Source organism: Oncorhynchus mykiss, chromosome 21, assembly GCF_057628025.1.
Source record: "Oncorhynchus mykiss isolate SJ-2025 chromosome 21, ASM5762802v1, whole genome shotgun sequence".
NCBI lineage: Eukaryota > Metazoa > Chordata > Actinopteri > Salmoniformes > Salmonidae > Oncorhynchus > Oncorhynchus mykiss.
The window spans coordinates 7,985,445-8,001,062 of NC_143042.1; the positions used below are offsets into that span (position 1 = coordinate 7,985,445).

At 43.5% G+C, this 15,618-nt stretch overlaps 1 protein-coding gene across 2 annotated transcripts in view; it reads left to right on the top strand.

Moving 5' to 3' along the window:
• The window catches only part of LOC110516649 (protein piccolo), a 65,641-nt gene extending 52,076 nt beyond the window's left edge, over positions 1 to 13,565 (top strand). For both annotated transcript variants that reach the window (XM_090213650.1, XM_090213651.1), the window contains 7 exons: positions 554 to 766; positions 2,090 to 2,296; positions 4,184 to 4,322; positions 4,421 to 4,482; positions 6,336 to 6,470; positions 6,668 to 6,813; positions 9,395 to 13,565. In XM_090213650.1, the coding sequence (XP_090069776.1) occupies positions 554 to 766; positions 2,090 to 2,296; positions 4,184 to 4,322; positions 4,421 to 4,482; positions 6,336 to 6,470; positions 6,668 to 6,813; positions 9,395 to 9,538 (1,046 nt within the window). In that variant the 3' untranslated portion in view covers positions 9,539 to 13,565. The remainder of the gene's footprint in view (positions 1 to 553; positions 767 to 2,089; positions 2,297 to 4,183; positions 4,323 to 4,420; positions 4,483 to 6,335; positions 6,471 to 6,667; positions 6,814 to 9,394) is intronic.
• Positions 13,566 to 15,618: the final 2,053 nt, after the last annotated feature.

Below are 15,618 nucleotides of genomic sequence, written 5' to 3' on the forward strand. Positions count from 1 at the left end.
GTTCTCTTTCTCTCTCTCTCTCTCTCTCTCTCTCTCTCATTTTCTCTAGCTGTCTTTGTCTCTGTCTCTGTCTGCCTAGCTATCTCTGCCTGTCTCTCTCTTTCTCTCTGTCTCTCTTTCTATCCCCCCTCTGTCACTTCTCCCTCACTATTCAGACTCATCCATTATAGCTTTGGATTCATGCTCTTTGCTTTGCCATGTTTTTATTTTCTGCTGTTGCCATGACTCCACTCAGCTCAGACTTTTCCTACCCTCAGCTTCCTCCATTCCTGTCCTTACACAACATGGCCATGGAAGGCTTTGAAAACAACACCCACCTCCTCAGTCTTAACCCTAAACTTAATTGGAAAACCCCAAATTTAAGTGGAAAACTTATGTGGCCCAAACAATTGGAAAATACCCACTTCCAAAGGGTCATTCAAACAGGGCGCTACAGAATGTGGCATGTAGCTTAGTAGCTATCTAGCCCTGATGTAAAAACAGAAGAGCACAACAACAGATGGTAGCTTTAATGGTAATGATAGATGGTAATTGGTGAATTTGGTTGTTCTAGACACGCAGGTGCCCACTATTGAGAAATCTCACAGTAGCCCCGGCACATCGAAGCCTTCCCCGTCCGAGGGCCACAGCCAACATACGCCACGCGCGGCTCCACGTGCGGCGCCTCGCAAAAGTGCAAGGCAACACCAGCAGGATGGCGCCGGCGGTGTCGCTGTAGCAACGGGTGAAGCTCCGGCTCCGCAGCAACAGCACCGCCTCCAACCAAGTAAAAGACACAAATAAAGCCTCCGCAGCATGGCCGCCTCGCGCTCATCTGTTCCCCCTTCTGTCCAGTTGGAGCTGTTTTCTTTGTTTTCTCTTTCTTCCCCTTTTCCTTCTATTTTTTTCCCCCTCCTTTTTTTAATTTGTCCTACTTCTGGTGCCTTCCGTACTCCCCCCCCCCCCTCACTGCTTCTCTTCTGTATGTTCCCACGGTGTGTAGATCCAGCATCACACTTACCGTATTCTAGCACTTCTTGTTTTAGAGTTTACACTAAAGTTTACTCCTCAGTTTACCCTGTTTCAATGAACCTCCAGAGCCACAAAGATTGCTGTTAAAAACATTTTATACTTCATTGGTTAAAAGGTTGATAAAAAGGAAATGTACAATTACTACAACTAAACTAACGTTTCTAAAAAGAGAAACTAAACCCTCTGTTAAATTAGATCATAAATTGGAACTAAACATTTAAATAACGAATCCTAAGGTTGCAGGCATAATCATCCTCCCTTAAACCAAGTTTGTTTCAAACATTCTTTTAAATGTTCTTGTATAATTACATTTTGTAAGACAGTTAACAGAATGTCACAGAATGACAATGATGATCTTAAACAAGACTGACTCCCGACAAACAAGTAGGGCTTTTGAAAAATCACTTTGGGACCAGTTGTCAATCAGTGTCCGAACACAGTACCACTGCCAGTGCTCTCACATGATTGATCAAGCCATTGACTACCATGGTACACACAGAAGAATCAGTAGATTAGTAGACACAGTATATTTGATTCAGTTTGGACAAGTCATGGTGTCATGGTCCAAGAGAGGGAAGGCTAGGAATTACACTTAGATATCACTTGAATCGTTTGAACCACCTAATCCAAGCATTTACAACGATGAACTCAGAAGAAAGTCTCCCAACCTAACCCTCTCCCTCTGTTTAAATTTCATTATACCTTTTTTTCCCTGTGTTTTGGACTTATTTTGGTTTCTGTTTTATACCAAAATGTCCGGCTTTCTGAAGCTAGTCCACTCGGATATGGCTGTGCATGCAGTCCGCTGCCCCTCTCCCACCCACCCTTCTTTTTTCTTTATTTTGGAGCACAATGCACATCAGTAGACGCCCCACCCCTATGTGATGTGGAGGGCCGGGGCGACTGTGCACAGCACTCTGTGGCTGCATGTGACTGACAGTAAAGCTGGTTTCAATGGTGATGATATTCCTGCTTTCTGAGTCTCCATCTTGCCCGCCCCCTGCCCCCGGCCTTGACCTCTGCCCTCTACCCACTTGGCGTGACCCTGTCCCGCGCCTGCGCCCCTTACGCCCTCCAGTCTCCTACCCCCCAGCCCAAAGAGGCCGCCTCTCCCTGAGGCACCACAGACACACCATAGTGGGCGTGCTCACCATTCAGAAAGCCCAATCCGATTCGCTCCCCGCCCCGCCGGGCCCGGCAGCATCGGCCACTGGGAGCCAAGCAGACAGCAGACACCTGACCTTCAGGAAAGCCATGTCTGAAGAGAGGCCACAGAGAGAAGGAGGTGAGAGTCGCACGTTTCTGTCGTGTGACTGACTGCAAAGATTGTTGCAGCCGGAGAGAGACAGGCTGGGATACTACTAACGCACACCTGCAGAAAGAGAGAGATCTGACACAATACAACAGACAAAAAGAGATCTGACAAGGTACAACAGACAGAAAGGGATATTAGGAGAGATTGTGACCAGAGAGAGAGAGACAGAGAGAGCTAACACACAGCCACACAACCAGCCACACAACCAGAGATTCATGCAGCGAGACACAATTTCTTAATGACCGCGGACACAGTTTGCTAATACCAGGAAATAGGCTATCAATCCAGGGCTCCGGCATTGTTCCCTAACAATAAATCAGGCTTTGACAGCAATTACCATAAAACCATTAAGCAATAAGGCCCGAGGGGGTGTGGTATATGGCCAATATACCACGGCTGAAGGCTGTTCATAAGCACGACGCAATGCGGAGTGCTAGGACACAGCCCTTAGCCGCGGTATATTGGCCATATATCACAAACCCCCGAGGTGCCTTATTGCTATTATAAACAGGTTACCAACATCATTAGAGCAGTACAAATACATTTTTTGTCATACCCATGGTATACGATCTGATATAACACGGCTGTCAGCCAATCAGCACTCAGGGCAGTTTTTAAAACTTTATATAGTACCTGTACACGTTTTTACTCCGTTTTCCTTCCTTGGGTCATTAAATGGTATTAGCAAACGTTTATTTTTTCTTATCGTGTCGAGAGGCCTCAGAGAAGAGCGTCGGCATAGATCCAGTTTCATGTCACGTGACTCACACATCCCACGCCACGCCATTCACAACCAACAAGTCATACTCTATATCTATCTCACCACTGCACTTATGTGACAGAGGTGGTTTTGTGTATAACCTTGCCAGACCTAAAGAAGTGATTTGAACTTGTTTTGGCATTTAGATCTCAGAGCTAATGCCTAGGCTTTAGCTCAGCTGGCTAACACAGTCTTGTGGAACAAAACCCAGTCAGTAACACACTTACTTACTGTAGAAGTTGCTGTGAATATAAACAGTGCATTTATTATACCTAACTTTTGCAAAGCAAACACATAAATAGGCATTTAAACCATTCAAGTTTTGAAACTACGATCAGTTACTAAGATGTAATTGTGATGATTGCATAACAAATGTAAAATTGCTTTAAGTAACTTTACATCAATGTGTTGTAGAGTAAAATGATTAGTTATCCCCACAAAGCAGAGACACACACTTAGTCCGACATTTAGATTACTAATGCGTAATAGGGTCTGTGGGCCTTTTGTTTGGTCTGTTGTGAACATATTTATGTTGCTTAATGTTTGATACTGTTTCTCTGGATCGTTATGTGTCTATGTCCTTGTGTTCTCTCTGTGTGTCCAATGATGAAGCGGTTTGAAAATGTTGTCCCGTTTATGTGTGAGGGATGATACTGTACGTATGCCACTACATCTGCCCATATGTGTATGTTTCATGCCTGTCTTCTATAGTATTGTGGTGCTTTTCATAATAACAATGTGATGTGTATTGGAGGAGAGGTGTTGGCTGCCCTTATTCTTTAGATCACACACACACACACACACACACACACACACACACACACACACACACACACACACACACACACACACACCATGTTATGTCACATAAAGTGGAAGAGCTATACATCACACTCAAAGTGCTAAATAATATTTAATATAGTAACAGTAGGCATGGGTGTTGTAATACCATATCAACACTGGAACCAAAGGAGACAGTTACCCAGGCCTTTATTGAGACCTATAGTGCACCCACATAAGGCAGTACATTCTCAACCAGGCCTATATAGTGCTCCCTCTCTCTCTCTCATGACTTGTGTCGTCCAATCTCCGTACAGCACGGCCCAGCAGGTCCGGCGACGCCCCGGTAACAGCCGCCTCATTGGATAGCGGTCTGAGTGGCAGTGCTCACAGCCTATTGGAGGATGAGGGTGGGACTAATGCCGTGGACAGTGCCATCTTCCAGGTCCCTCGGTTGTGAGTTTGGTTATTTTATATACTGTATTTTACATCCTAATGTTTTGTGCACTCAGTGTGTATATTTCTGTATTTTGATATGATCTTGTTCCGGACAGTGGGAAGATTCCAAATGGCACCGACGTGATGATGTCACCAATGGGCCATATGGACTCTGAGGGTAAGTCACAGTGGTGTGTGTGTATACCACCTGGAGGTGGAAGCGAAATTCTATGGTGTGCATGCATGTGTGTGTATAGGTGTGAGTATGTCCCTGTGAGCTTCAGTGTGTACAGTATGTGTCAACACATCCCTCAGAAGTAACTATGGTTAGCTGGTCTGCTCTCTAGGGCAGGTTTAGTTGAATCCCAGTGTGAGTGTTGTGACTGGTGTGAAGTCATCAGGAAGTGACAGCACCAGTCACATTCATCTGACCTTGTGAGCATACTTCATACAGTACTGACACGTGTCATGGAAGGAACACTCTAGTGGTCAGTGGAGGCTCCTCAGAGGAGGAAGGGGAGGACCATCATCGTTATTGAATTTCATTAAAATAGTGAAACATTAAAAAAGTTATGCTTTTTAGATGAAACTATACTAAATATATTCACGTCACCAAATCATTTATTAAAACACTGTTTTGCAATGAAGGTCTACAGTAGCCTCAACAGCACTCTGTAGGGTAGCACCATGGTGTAGCCGGAGCACAGCTAATTTCCGTCCCCTTCTGGGTACATTGACTTCTATACAAAACCTAGGAGGCTATTGGTTCTCACCACGTTCCATAGACTTACACAGTAATTATGACATCTTCCAGAGGACGTCCTCCAACCTATCAGAGCTCTTGTAGTATGAACTGACATATTGTCCACCCAATCAAAGGATCAGAGAATGAATCTAGTACTGAAAGCATAAGCTACAGCTACAGTAGCTAGCACTGCAGTGCACAAAATGTGGTGAGTAGTTGACTCAAAGAGAAAGACAATAGTTGAACAGTTATATAGCGATATATTTAGTTGTATTTTTTTCACTTTCACTTAGCTAGCGAATGCAGCTAGCTAGTTTAGTCAAACAAACCGGCTCAAACAGAGAGGGATCTTATGTTAGCTAGCTGGATATGGCTATCCAACACTGGAACTTTTCCAAGTCAAGGTAAGCTTTTGATTTTATTAATTTATTGCCACAGGGGCCCGCCGGTGTAACTGCTAAACTGCTTGCTGCTGACTGTACACTGTACTGCATGATTATAGTGGGTTTACTAACGCATTAGTTTTAGTAGCTTTGTTGACTATGATGTTAATATGGTGACAACGATGTAGGCTGTGTGTAGCAGTTAGCGGTTATGATATGAAGGTTTGGCTTGGATTTGTTTTTAGCCTGGTCACAAGCAGCTAATGTGTTGTGCACTGAAGTCCACAAGGGAAGGGAAAGGTGAGAGGAGGAGAGCACGTAGATGTGGTAAGGGATTACACAACGATCAAAGGGATCAAAGTGAACTGTGTTTGCATGTGATCACGGGTGTATTCATTCCGCCGATTCTGTTGAAAAGAAAAATCTTAAACGGGAGCAAACGGAACAAAACGGGGGATCAACATACCTGAATTTGTCGAATGAAAACTGTCATATTCAACTGTTGGACTAATGATTACACCCTAGCTCAGCTAGAGGCAGGCAAGAGTGAATGTGTCAATGTCTGTCACTTTGATTGCTCAAATGTAGTAGCTAAACCTATTGCTGTTACATTGAACTGGGTGAATGGAATATGAATGACAGTCATCCAATATGCTGTAATAGAAATAAGGCCATGCTCGTAAAAAAAATAATTGTCCTCCCTAATTTTTAAATGGCACCGACCTCCACCGGTGTGTGTGCATATGTGAATTAACGTGTGTGTGTGTGTGTGCGTGTGTACGTGTGTGTGTGTGTGTGTGTGTGTGTGTGTGTGTGTGTGTGTGTGTGTGTGTGTGTGTGTGTGTGTGTGTGTGTGTGTGTGTGTGTGTGTGTGTGTGTGTGTGTGTGTGTGTGTGTGTGTAGGTAAGACCCAGGTAATGGGAGAGATCAAGATAGCTCTGAGGAAGGAGCTGAAGACAGAGGGAGACCAGCTGGTGTTGGAGATTCTCCAGTGCAGAAACATCACCTACAAGTTCAAGTCTCCAGACCACCTGCCAGGTACTGCTACATGCACATGTACATTACACACGTTTACACACTCATGTCGATGCACATTCGCTCGCACACACACAAACACTCAAATGGTACAGATACCTGTGAATTCAGGTACACACACACACAGACTGTTTCAGAAAATAGAAGATAACTATTTTGTGACCAACGTAGTGTGTGCTCATATGTGTGTGTGTCTACAGACCTCTATGTGAAGCTGTATGTGGTGAACATTGCGACCCAGAAGAGGATCATCAAGAAGAAGACCCGGGTATGTCGTCACGACCGCGAGCCCTCCTTCAACGAGACCTTCAGATTCTGCATGAACCCCACCGGCCACTCTCTGCAGGTCTGTCTGTCTGCCTGCCTGAATGTCTATTTACCTCGTGCATCTCTTTTCTTGTCTTAGATACTGTTATATGTCATTTAAAGTATAATACGTAGGATGCTCGTATGTGTGCTGTACTGCTGCCCCCTATATCACATGCTCTGTGTTTCACGCTGGATATGAACTCTTGTGACAGAAAGTTACATAAATCGAGTAGCCGGCCAGCTAGCACGCACGCAATGTTGGGTCCTGGTTACCAAGAATACTCTGGATAAAAGTGTCTGCTAGATGTCTGTTCTAAACATGACTCTTCTCTCTCAAATCAAACTGTATTTATCACATGCGCAGAATACAACAGTGAAATGCTTACTTACAAGCCCTTAACCAACAGTGAAATGCTTACTTACAAGCCCTTAACCAACAGTGAAATGTTTACTTACAAGCCCTTAACCAACAGTGAAATGCTGACTTACAAGCCCTTAACCAACAGTGAAATGCTTACTTACAAGCCCTTAACCAACAGTGAAATGCTTACTTACAAGCCCTTAACCAACAGTGAAATGCTGACTTACAAGCCCTTAACCAACAGTGAAATGCTTACTTACAAGCCCTTAACCAACAGTGAAATGCTTACTTACAAGCCCTTAACCAACAGTGAAATGCTTACTTACAAGCCCTTAACCAACAGTGAAATGCTTACTTACAAGCCCTTAACCAACAGTGAAATGCTTACTTACAAGCCCTTAACCAACAGTGAAATGCTTACTTACAAGCCCTTAACCAACAGTGAAATGCTTACTTACAAGCCCTTAACCAACAGTGAAATGCTGACTTACAAGCCAACCAACAGTGAAATGCTTACTTACAAGCCCTTAACCAACAGTGAAATGCTTACTTACAAGCCCTTAACCAACAGTGAAATGCTTACTTACAAGCCCTTAACCAACAGTGAAATGCTTACTTACAAGCCCTTAACCAACAGTGAAATGCTGACTTACAAGCCCTTAACCAACAGTGAAATGCTTACTTACAAGCCCTTAACCAACAGTGAAATGCTGACTTACAAGCCCTTAACCAACAGTGAAATGCTTACTTACAAGCCCTTAACCAACAGTGAAATGCTGACTTACAAGCCCTTAACCAACAGTGCAGTTTTAAGAAAATACAACAAAAATACCTCAAATTAAAAAGTCAGAGATAAGAATACTAAGTAATTAAAGAGCAGCAGTAAATAACAGTAGCGAGGCTATATACAGGGGGTACCGGTACAGAGTCAATGTGGAGACTATATACAGGGGGTACCGGTACAGAGTCAATGTGGAGGCTATATACAGGGGGTACCGGTACAGAGTCAATGTGGAGGCTATATACAGGGGGTACCGGTACAGAGTCAATGTGGAGGCTATATACAGGGGGTACCGGTACAGAGTCAATGTGGAGGCTATATACAGGGGTTACCGGTACAGAGTCAATGTGGAGGCTATATACAGGGGGTACCGGTACAGAGTCAATGTGGAGGCTATATACAGGGGGTACCGGTACAGAGTCAATGTGGAGGCTATATACAGGGGGTACCGGTACAGAGTCAATGTGGAGGCTATATACAGGGGGTACCGGTACAGAGTCAATGTGGAGGCTATATACAGGGGGTACCGGTACAGAGTCAATGTGAGGAGGCTATGTACAGGGGGTACCGGTACAGAGTCAATGTGAGGAGGCTATGTACAGGGGGTACCGGTACAGAGTCAATGTGAGGAGGCTATATACAGGGGGTACCGGTACAGAGTCAATGTGAGGAGGCTATATACAGGGGATACCGGTACAGAGTCAATGTGAGGAGGCTATATACAGGGGGTACCGGTACAGAGTCAATGTGAGGAGGCTACATACAGGGGGTACCGGTACAGAGTCAATGTGAGGAGGCTATATACAGGGGGTACCGGTACAGAGTCAATGTGAGGAGGCTATGTACACGGGGTACCGGTACAGAGTCAATTTGAGGAGGCTATATGCAGGGGGTACCGGTACAGAGTCAATGGGCACCGATGTCGAGGTAATTGAGGTAATATGTACATGTACAGTACTGTAGGTAGAGTTATTAAAGTGACTATGCATAGATAATAACAGAGAGTAGCAGCAGCATGGGGGGGGGGGGGGGGGGGCAATGCAAACAGTCAGGGAATCCATTTGATTAGCTGTACAGGAGTCTTATGGCTTCGGGATTAAAGCTATTTAGAAGCTTATTGGACCTAGACTTGGCGGTCCGGTACTCTGTCCAGCTCTTCTTGGTGTTTAACTTTTCTCTGTCCAGCTCTTCCTAGTGTCTAACTCTTCTCTCTCCTCTGTCCAGCTCTTCCTGGTGTCTAACTCTTCTCTGCCCAGCTCTTCCTGGTGTCTATCTCTTCTTTGTCCATCTCTTACTGGTGTTTAACTATTCTCTCTCCTCTGTCCAGCTCTTCCTGGTGTCTAACTCTCCTCTGTCCAGCTTTTCACTGTGTCTAACTCTTCTCTCTCCTCTGTCCAGCTTTTCCCTGTGTCTAACTCTTCTCTCTCCTCCGTCCAGCTCTTCCTGTTGTCTAACTCTTCTCTCTCCTCTGTCCAGCTCTTCCTGGTGTCCAATGGGGGGAAGTTCATTAAGAAGACCCTGATCGGAGAGGCCTACATCTGGCTGGATAAGGTGGACGTGCGGAAGCGAGTGGTCAGCTGGCACAAACTGCTGGCTAGCTCTGCTCAGATCCACTCCTAAAGAACCTACTGTTAACCTTGTCTATTCTATAGGCTCTTAACTCGCAGAGAGAAAGACGAGGATGGCTAGGGCGCTCAAGTTTACTGTCGCCATCACTGATCCACTCTTTATGGACCTACTGGACATACTCACAGGTCCAGCATTGGGGTCGGGCGAGGACCGTTAGGGTGCGGGAGTTAGACATCTCTTCCGTATCCTGTGGATCTTGAGTTTTGGTGTCAGGGGTCAGCGTTTGAATTGCTTGAGCTGTGACTAGGGATTGGCTAGTGGGGAGGAAGTAGGTATGTGTTTACAGGAAATTAACTTGTGTTTACAGGAAGTAGTGTAGCCAGGGCAGGGAGGAGGACATTGAGGCAACAAAGCAAGAACAGAATCAACCAGGTATTACACATACACTCACACACACAGTCAACAACACATTCAAACACACCACAAAGAAAGATGATCGTAAGAGACTGACACATAAATACAGGGGTTGGACATGTTTAGATTCTCTCATTGCTTTATTTGACTGGAGATGTTTTTATTTATGAATGAAATTATAACTACCTGTGGATTCCCCTCGTGGCTTTGTATATTGTTAGAAGAATTTAATTAATTTATGAAGCATTTTGGGAATTAAATGTTGAAGATTTATTATATGGAGATTGCACCTCTTATTTTTGTATTATAATTATGATTATTAGAGTTTTATTGATTATTTTCCTCAATTGTTTAAGTACTGAATGATTAATGAATTATTTTTTATCCAGGGACGCACAGTATATTTTGTGACATACTCTCACTTTAATTCTAATTCTCGATTTGAAATGACTCCCTCATCTGGCACAAGGTACAAAGACCTTGGCAAGCATGTTTTTACATTTTGGGACAACAATATTTCCCCTTCTCTTCTTTCTCTAGATGTAAATTTAGATGCTGATATATCAGATATATTATATAAACATTGTTCTAAGTATAATTGGTGTGGTTTTAACAGACTGGGTAGTCTTGTGCACAGGGTCATGTTTATTAGGCACCAAATGGAAGAAAACAGACTGAAACAAGGAGGGACTACCTGGTGTTGTCCAGGAAGAAATGCTCATTTTAGTTTTCAGTTGCAAAATGTTTTCTGCTGGGTGACCTAATGAACGTGACAGTGAAAAGTTGCATTGTTGCCTTTGAGGTTGACTTTGTATATAGTTGAGTACACTGTCGTTGTGAGAGATAAATAGATATATTCTTATCACAGACAATCCGTTGTGGATGATTGTGGCTTAACGTATTATTTTTGAAATGTGAAATATTGGGCACAGGTTTTAGCTGTGATTCAAGCCTGGTTTTCCTCCTAGTAAGATACACAGTGAACTGCTATGCGTAAGACTAGCATAGTTCTGACTTCTCCTTACATTCACACATTTGAAATATCTCTTCACATGCACACTTTCATGTTTTACTTAGCACTTTGTCAAGTTATCGAATGTATAGATGAATATACAGTATGTCCCCACTCGTAGAGAAATATAATATATATAAGTATGTCAAATGAATATATTAAATAAATGATGATAATGATGATGATAGTAATATAATATAGTTGACCATACTTGATTACCCTCTTGGCCTGTGTATAGTAAAGTGTGTCCCATGGTTCATATATCAGGGTCCCCTCCAAACAGTCTATCTATACATTGGATGGGTGGGTGGGGTGGGGGAGTAGGTGGATGCGGCATGCTTTGGACGGTTTCTGTTGGTGTGTCTATCTCCATCACATGTCTAGGTACAAACTATCCTATTGGGCTCTCTGTTTTTCTATGGGGAGAGGTTGGTAGCTGGGGCTATTGTTTGAACATGAGTTCAATCAAAGTTGCTTTGATTAAGAAATGCTACAATGCTCCTGGGTGGCGCAGTGGTCTAAGGCACTGCATCGCAGTGCTAGCTGTGCCACCAGAGACTGGGTTCGAGCCCAGGCTCTGTCGCAGCCGGCCGCGACCGGGAAGCCCATGGGGCGGCGCACAATTGGCCTAGCGTCGTGAGGGTTTGGCCGGCAGGGATATCCTTGTCTCATCGCGCACTAGTGACTCCTGTGGCGGGCCGGGTGTAGTGCACGCTAACCAGGTCGCTAAGTGTATGGTGTTTCCTCTGACACATTGGTGCGGCTGGCTTCCGGGTTGAATGCGCACTGTGTTAAGAATCAGTGCGGCTTGGTTGGGTTGTGTTTCAGAGGACGCATGGCTCTCGACCTTCGCCTCTCCCGAGTCCGTACGGGAGTTGCAGCGATGAGACAAGACAGTAACTACTAACAACTGGATACCATGAAAATTGGGGACCAAAAGGGGGTAAAAAAAATAAGAAATTATTACGTTTTGGTATGTTTGTCATAGTCCTGGTGACACATTTATTTTAGCTGGTGTGCATCTGCTATTTGTTATGAGTGTGCATCTCTAAGAGATTTGAAGGTGTGTAACGTGGCTTTCAGTTGAAAGGGCACACTCAGAGTGATGTCCTGCCTAGGGTCAAGGTGTGTGAGGGCTGGTTGGTTTAATAGTGACCTTTTGACCTTTGATCTTTGCCAAACATTGACCAAACACCACAGGTTCTCTCCAGCTGATTCTATGCAACATAGACTTCGTGTTGTGACTGTGTCTGAATTATCAATCTAGATTCTACAGTCTGAATTAGCGATGCATTTTAGTGGACAATGGGTTATTCTGTTTGTGTATTGTTCACATGTATAGTTTTTTTACTGCCTTCAAGTTTGGGAATGAATAAGAACATATAGCTCTTTGATTTTTATAAGTATGCTTTCACATACCGTTAAATGCAACTTTATTTATTGCACATAAGCTGTTGTTTTCATATGTTTTTTACATCATCAAATGTTAGATGTAAGGTACATAGCTAATTGGAAAGGTATTTTGTTTTCAGAAAATTATCCAATGCTTGTATTTCAACCCAGAAACTCAGTCTTCAGCCCAATGTCCCAGCAGACTCTCACACACACACACACACACACACACACACACACACACACACACACACACACACACACACACACACACACACAGTAGTGACTCTTCACATAGACTAGAATCTAAGGAGACACTTTCTTAACACCAGAGCCACGTTCCCAACAGATTCTAGCTTTTCAGTTTTTATGCACCCCCACTTTTGAATAGTTTTATTTTTCCAGTATATATGTCATTTGAAAAATGACCAAAAAAAGTTTAACAATGTAATGACTTGATGTTCTATCTAAAATGGTTCCCCACCTGAAATTGATATTTTTTGATACCAGCGTGCGTGAGTAGTTTCTTCATGCCACACCCATGCATGGCCAAGTCCTCCTGAAAGTGACCTCCCTTTCCTATGTGTGTTATCTAGCTAAGATCTACACACACACACACACACACACACACAGAAATGCCATCTCTTTATATCCTACCTTGTAAATACATATATTTTTTTTCTACAAGAGGAAACCGAAAGATTTCCTTGATATCTGTCATTAACGCATATGAGCAGGGGATGAGAACACAAGCAGTATGTTACTCTCTTGACATGGCAGAATACCTACAGGAGTTAGATGGAGTAAAGACCTTATAAACCTTGCCCTGACACCGGACACAACAGAGTTTTACCAGAGTATACAAACACAGACAAACCTTATTTTATCAACTCAAGTAGTTGCAGGAGAATTTAAATGTGCTCACAACAATGGATGTTGCATGTTTAGTTGGTGGTTCGTTCATACTATTTTTGTGTCCGGAAATTCTATTTAAAAAAGAAAAGATAGATAGAGAGATCAAACGTTACGAGGGGAACGAAATTCTGAAGAATAATTCTCAGATTATTTAAAGATGTATGCTGACTGTACAAAGATTATGCTTGTAAAATCCGTCTGGTTTTCCACTTCTATGTAAACAGAAAAATCTAATGTCATGGTTTTGTGATTGTACACAGGAGGTATTGATAAATTATGCAAATTGTGCTGTAAAAACAACGGCTGTTGCCCCAAGTCTAAATATTAAATATCTGTACAAAGAAAACAAGATGGGTGTTTCTTTGTATGTTGATTTCCTGACAATGTTTTTGTATGTGAAATGTGATGATAGCTATGCATACATCTACCAAGGCATTCCAACATAATATCATCTCAAGTGTATTATTGTTCTTGAAATCCTGCTGATTATCATACATGCAACAAATACTGAAGTACTGAAAATGAATATGGGAAAGTTGATCACCTTGTTAACACTGTAAAGCCCAATGTTACATTATATGTAACAGTGTCTTTAAACACCTGGTAAAGTGTCTGAACCCGATCAATACATAAAAGGAAGCCACGATCGTCAAGAAGAGATCCTAGTACACACTTGACACCATCTGATGCACGATCTTTGTAATTACACTATTAGAGATTGGCGCTGAAAATGGTGGACTTCAACAATGATAAAAAAGTGAATTATTTATTATTATTATTATTATTATTATAAGTTGTCAAAAAGGTGAGTTTCTGAAATATTTAAATAAAAATATTTATTTTTGCCGAAGTATAGTCACTTAAAAGTTTGCTTCGTATATGTAACATTGGGCATTAAGTCAAATCAAATCAAATGTATTTATATAGCCCTTCGTACATCAGCTGATATATCAAAGTGCTGTACAGAAACCCAGCCTAAAACCCCAAACAGCAAGCAATGCAGGTGTAGAAGCACGGTGGCTAGGAAAAACTCCCTAGAAAGGCCAAAACCTAGGAAGAAACCTAGAGAGGAACCAGGCTATGAGGGGTGGCCAGTCCTCTTCTGGCTGTGTCGGGTGAAGATTATAACAGAGCATGGCCAAGATGTTCAAATGTTCATAAATGACCATAATAATAATCACAGTGGTTGTCGAGGGGGCAGCAAGTCAGCACCTTAGGAGTAAATGTCAGTTGGCTTTTCATAGCCGATCATTAAGAGTATCTCTACCACTCCTGCTGTCTCTAGAGAGTTGAAAACAGCAGGTCTGGGACAGGTAGCACGTCCGGTGAACAGGTCAGGATTCCATAGCTGCAGGCAGAACAGTTGAAACTGGAGCAGCAGCACGGCCAGGTGGACTGGGGACAGCAAGGAGTCATCATGCCAGGTAGTCCTGAGGCATGGTCCTGGTGCTCAGGTCCCCCGAGATAGAGAAAGAAAGAGAGAAAGAGAGAATTAGAGAGAGCATACTTAAATTCACACAGGACACCGGATAAGACAGGAGAAGTACTCCAGATATAACAAACTGACCCTAGCTCCCCAATACAAACTACTGCAGCATAAATACTGGAGGCTGAGACAGGAGGGGTCAGGAGACACTGTGGCCCCATCCGATGATACCCCCGGACAGGGCCAAACAGGAAGGATATAACCCCACCCACTTTGCCAAAGCATAGCCCCACACCACTAGAGGGATTTCTTCAACCACCAACTTACCATCCTGAGACAAGGCCGAGTATAGCCCACAAAGATCTCCTCCACGGCACAACCCAAGGGGGAGGAGCCAACCCAGACAGGAAGATCACATCAGTGACTCAACCCACTCAAGTGACGCACCCCTCCTAGGGACGGCATGAAAGAGCACCCTGTAATAGGGTTAGAGGCAGAGAATCCCAGTGGAAAGAGGGGAACCGACCAGGCAGAGACAGCAAGGGCGGTTCGTTGCTCCAGAGCCTTTCCGTTCACCTTCACACTCCTGGGCCAGACTACACTCAATCATATGACCCACTGAAGAGAAGAGTCTTCAGTAAAGGCTTAAAGGTTGAGACCGAGTCTGCGTCTCTCACATGGGTAGGCAGATCATTCCACAAAAATGGAGCTCTATAGGAGAAAGCCCTGCCTCCAGCTGTTTACTTAGAAATTCTAGGGACAATTAGGAGGCCTGCGTCTTGTGACCGTAGCGTACATGTAGGTATGTACGGCAGGACCAAATCAGAGAGATAGGTAAAACCTTGAAATCAGCCCTTGCCTTAACAGGAAGCCAGTGTAGGGAGACTAGCACTGGAGTAATAAGATCAGATTTGTTGGTTCTAGCCAGGATTCTAGCAGCTGTATTTAGCACTAACTGATGTTTATTTAGTG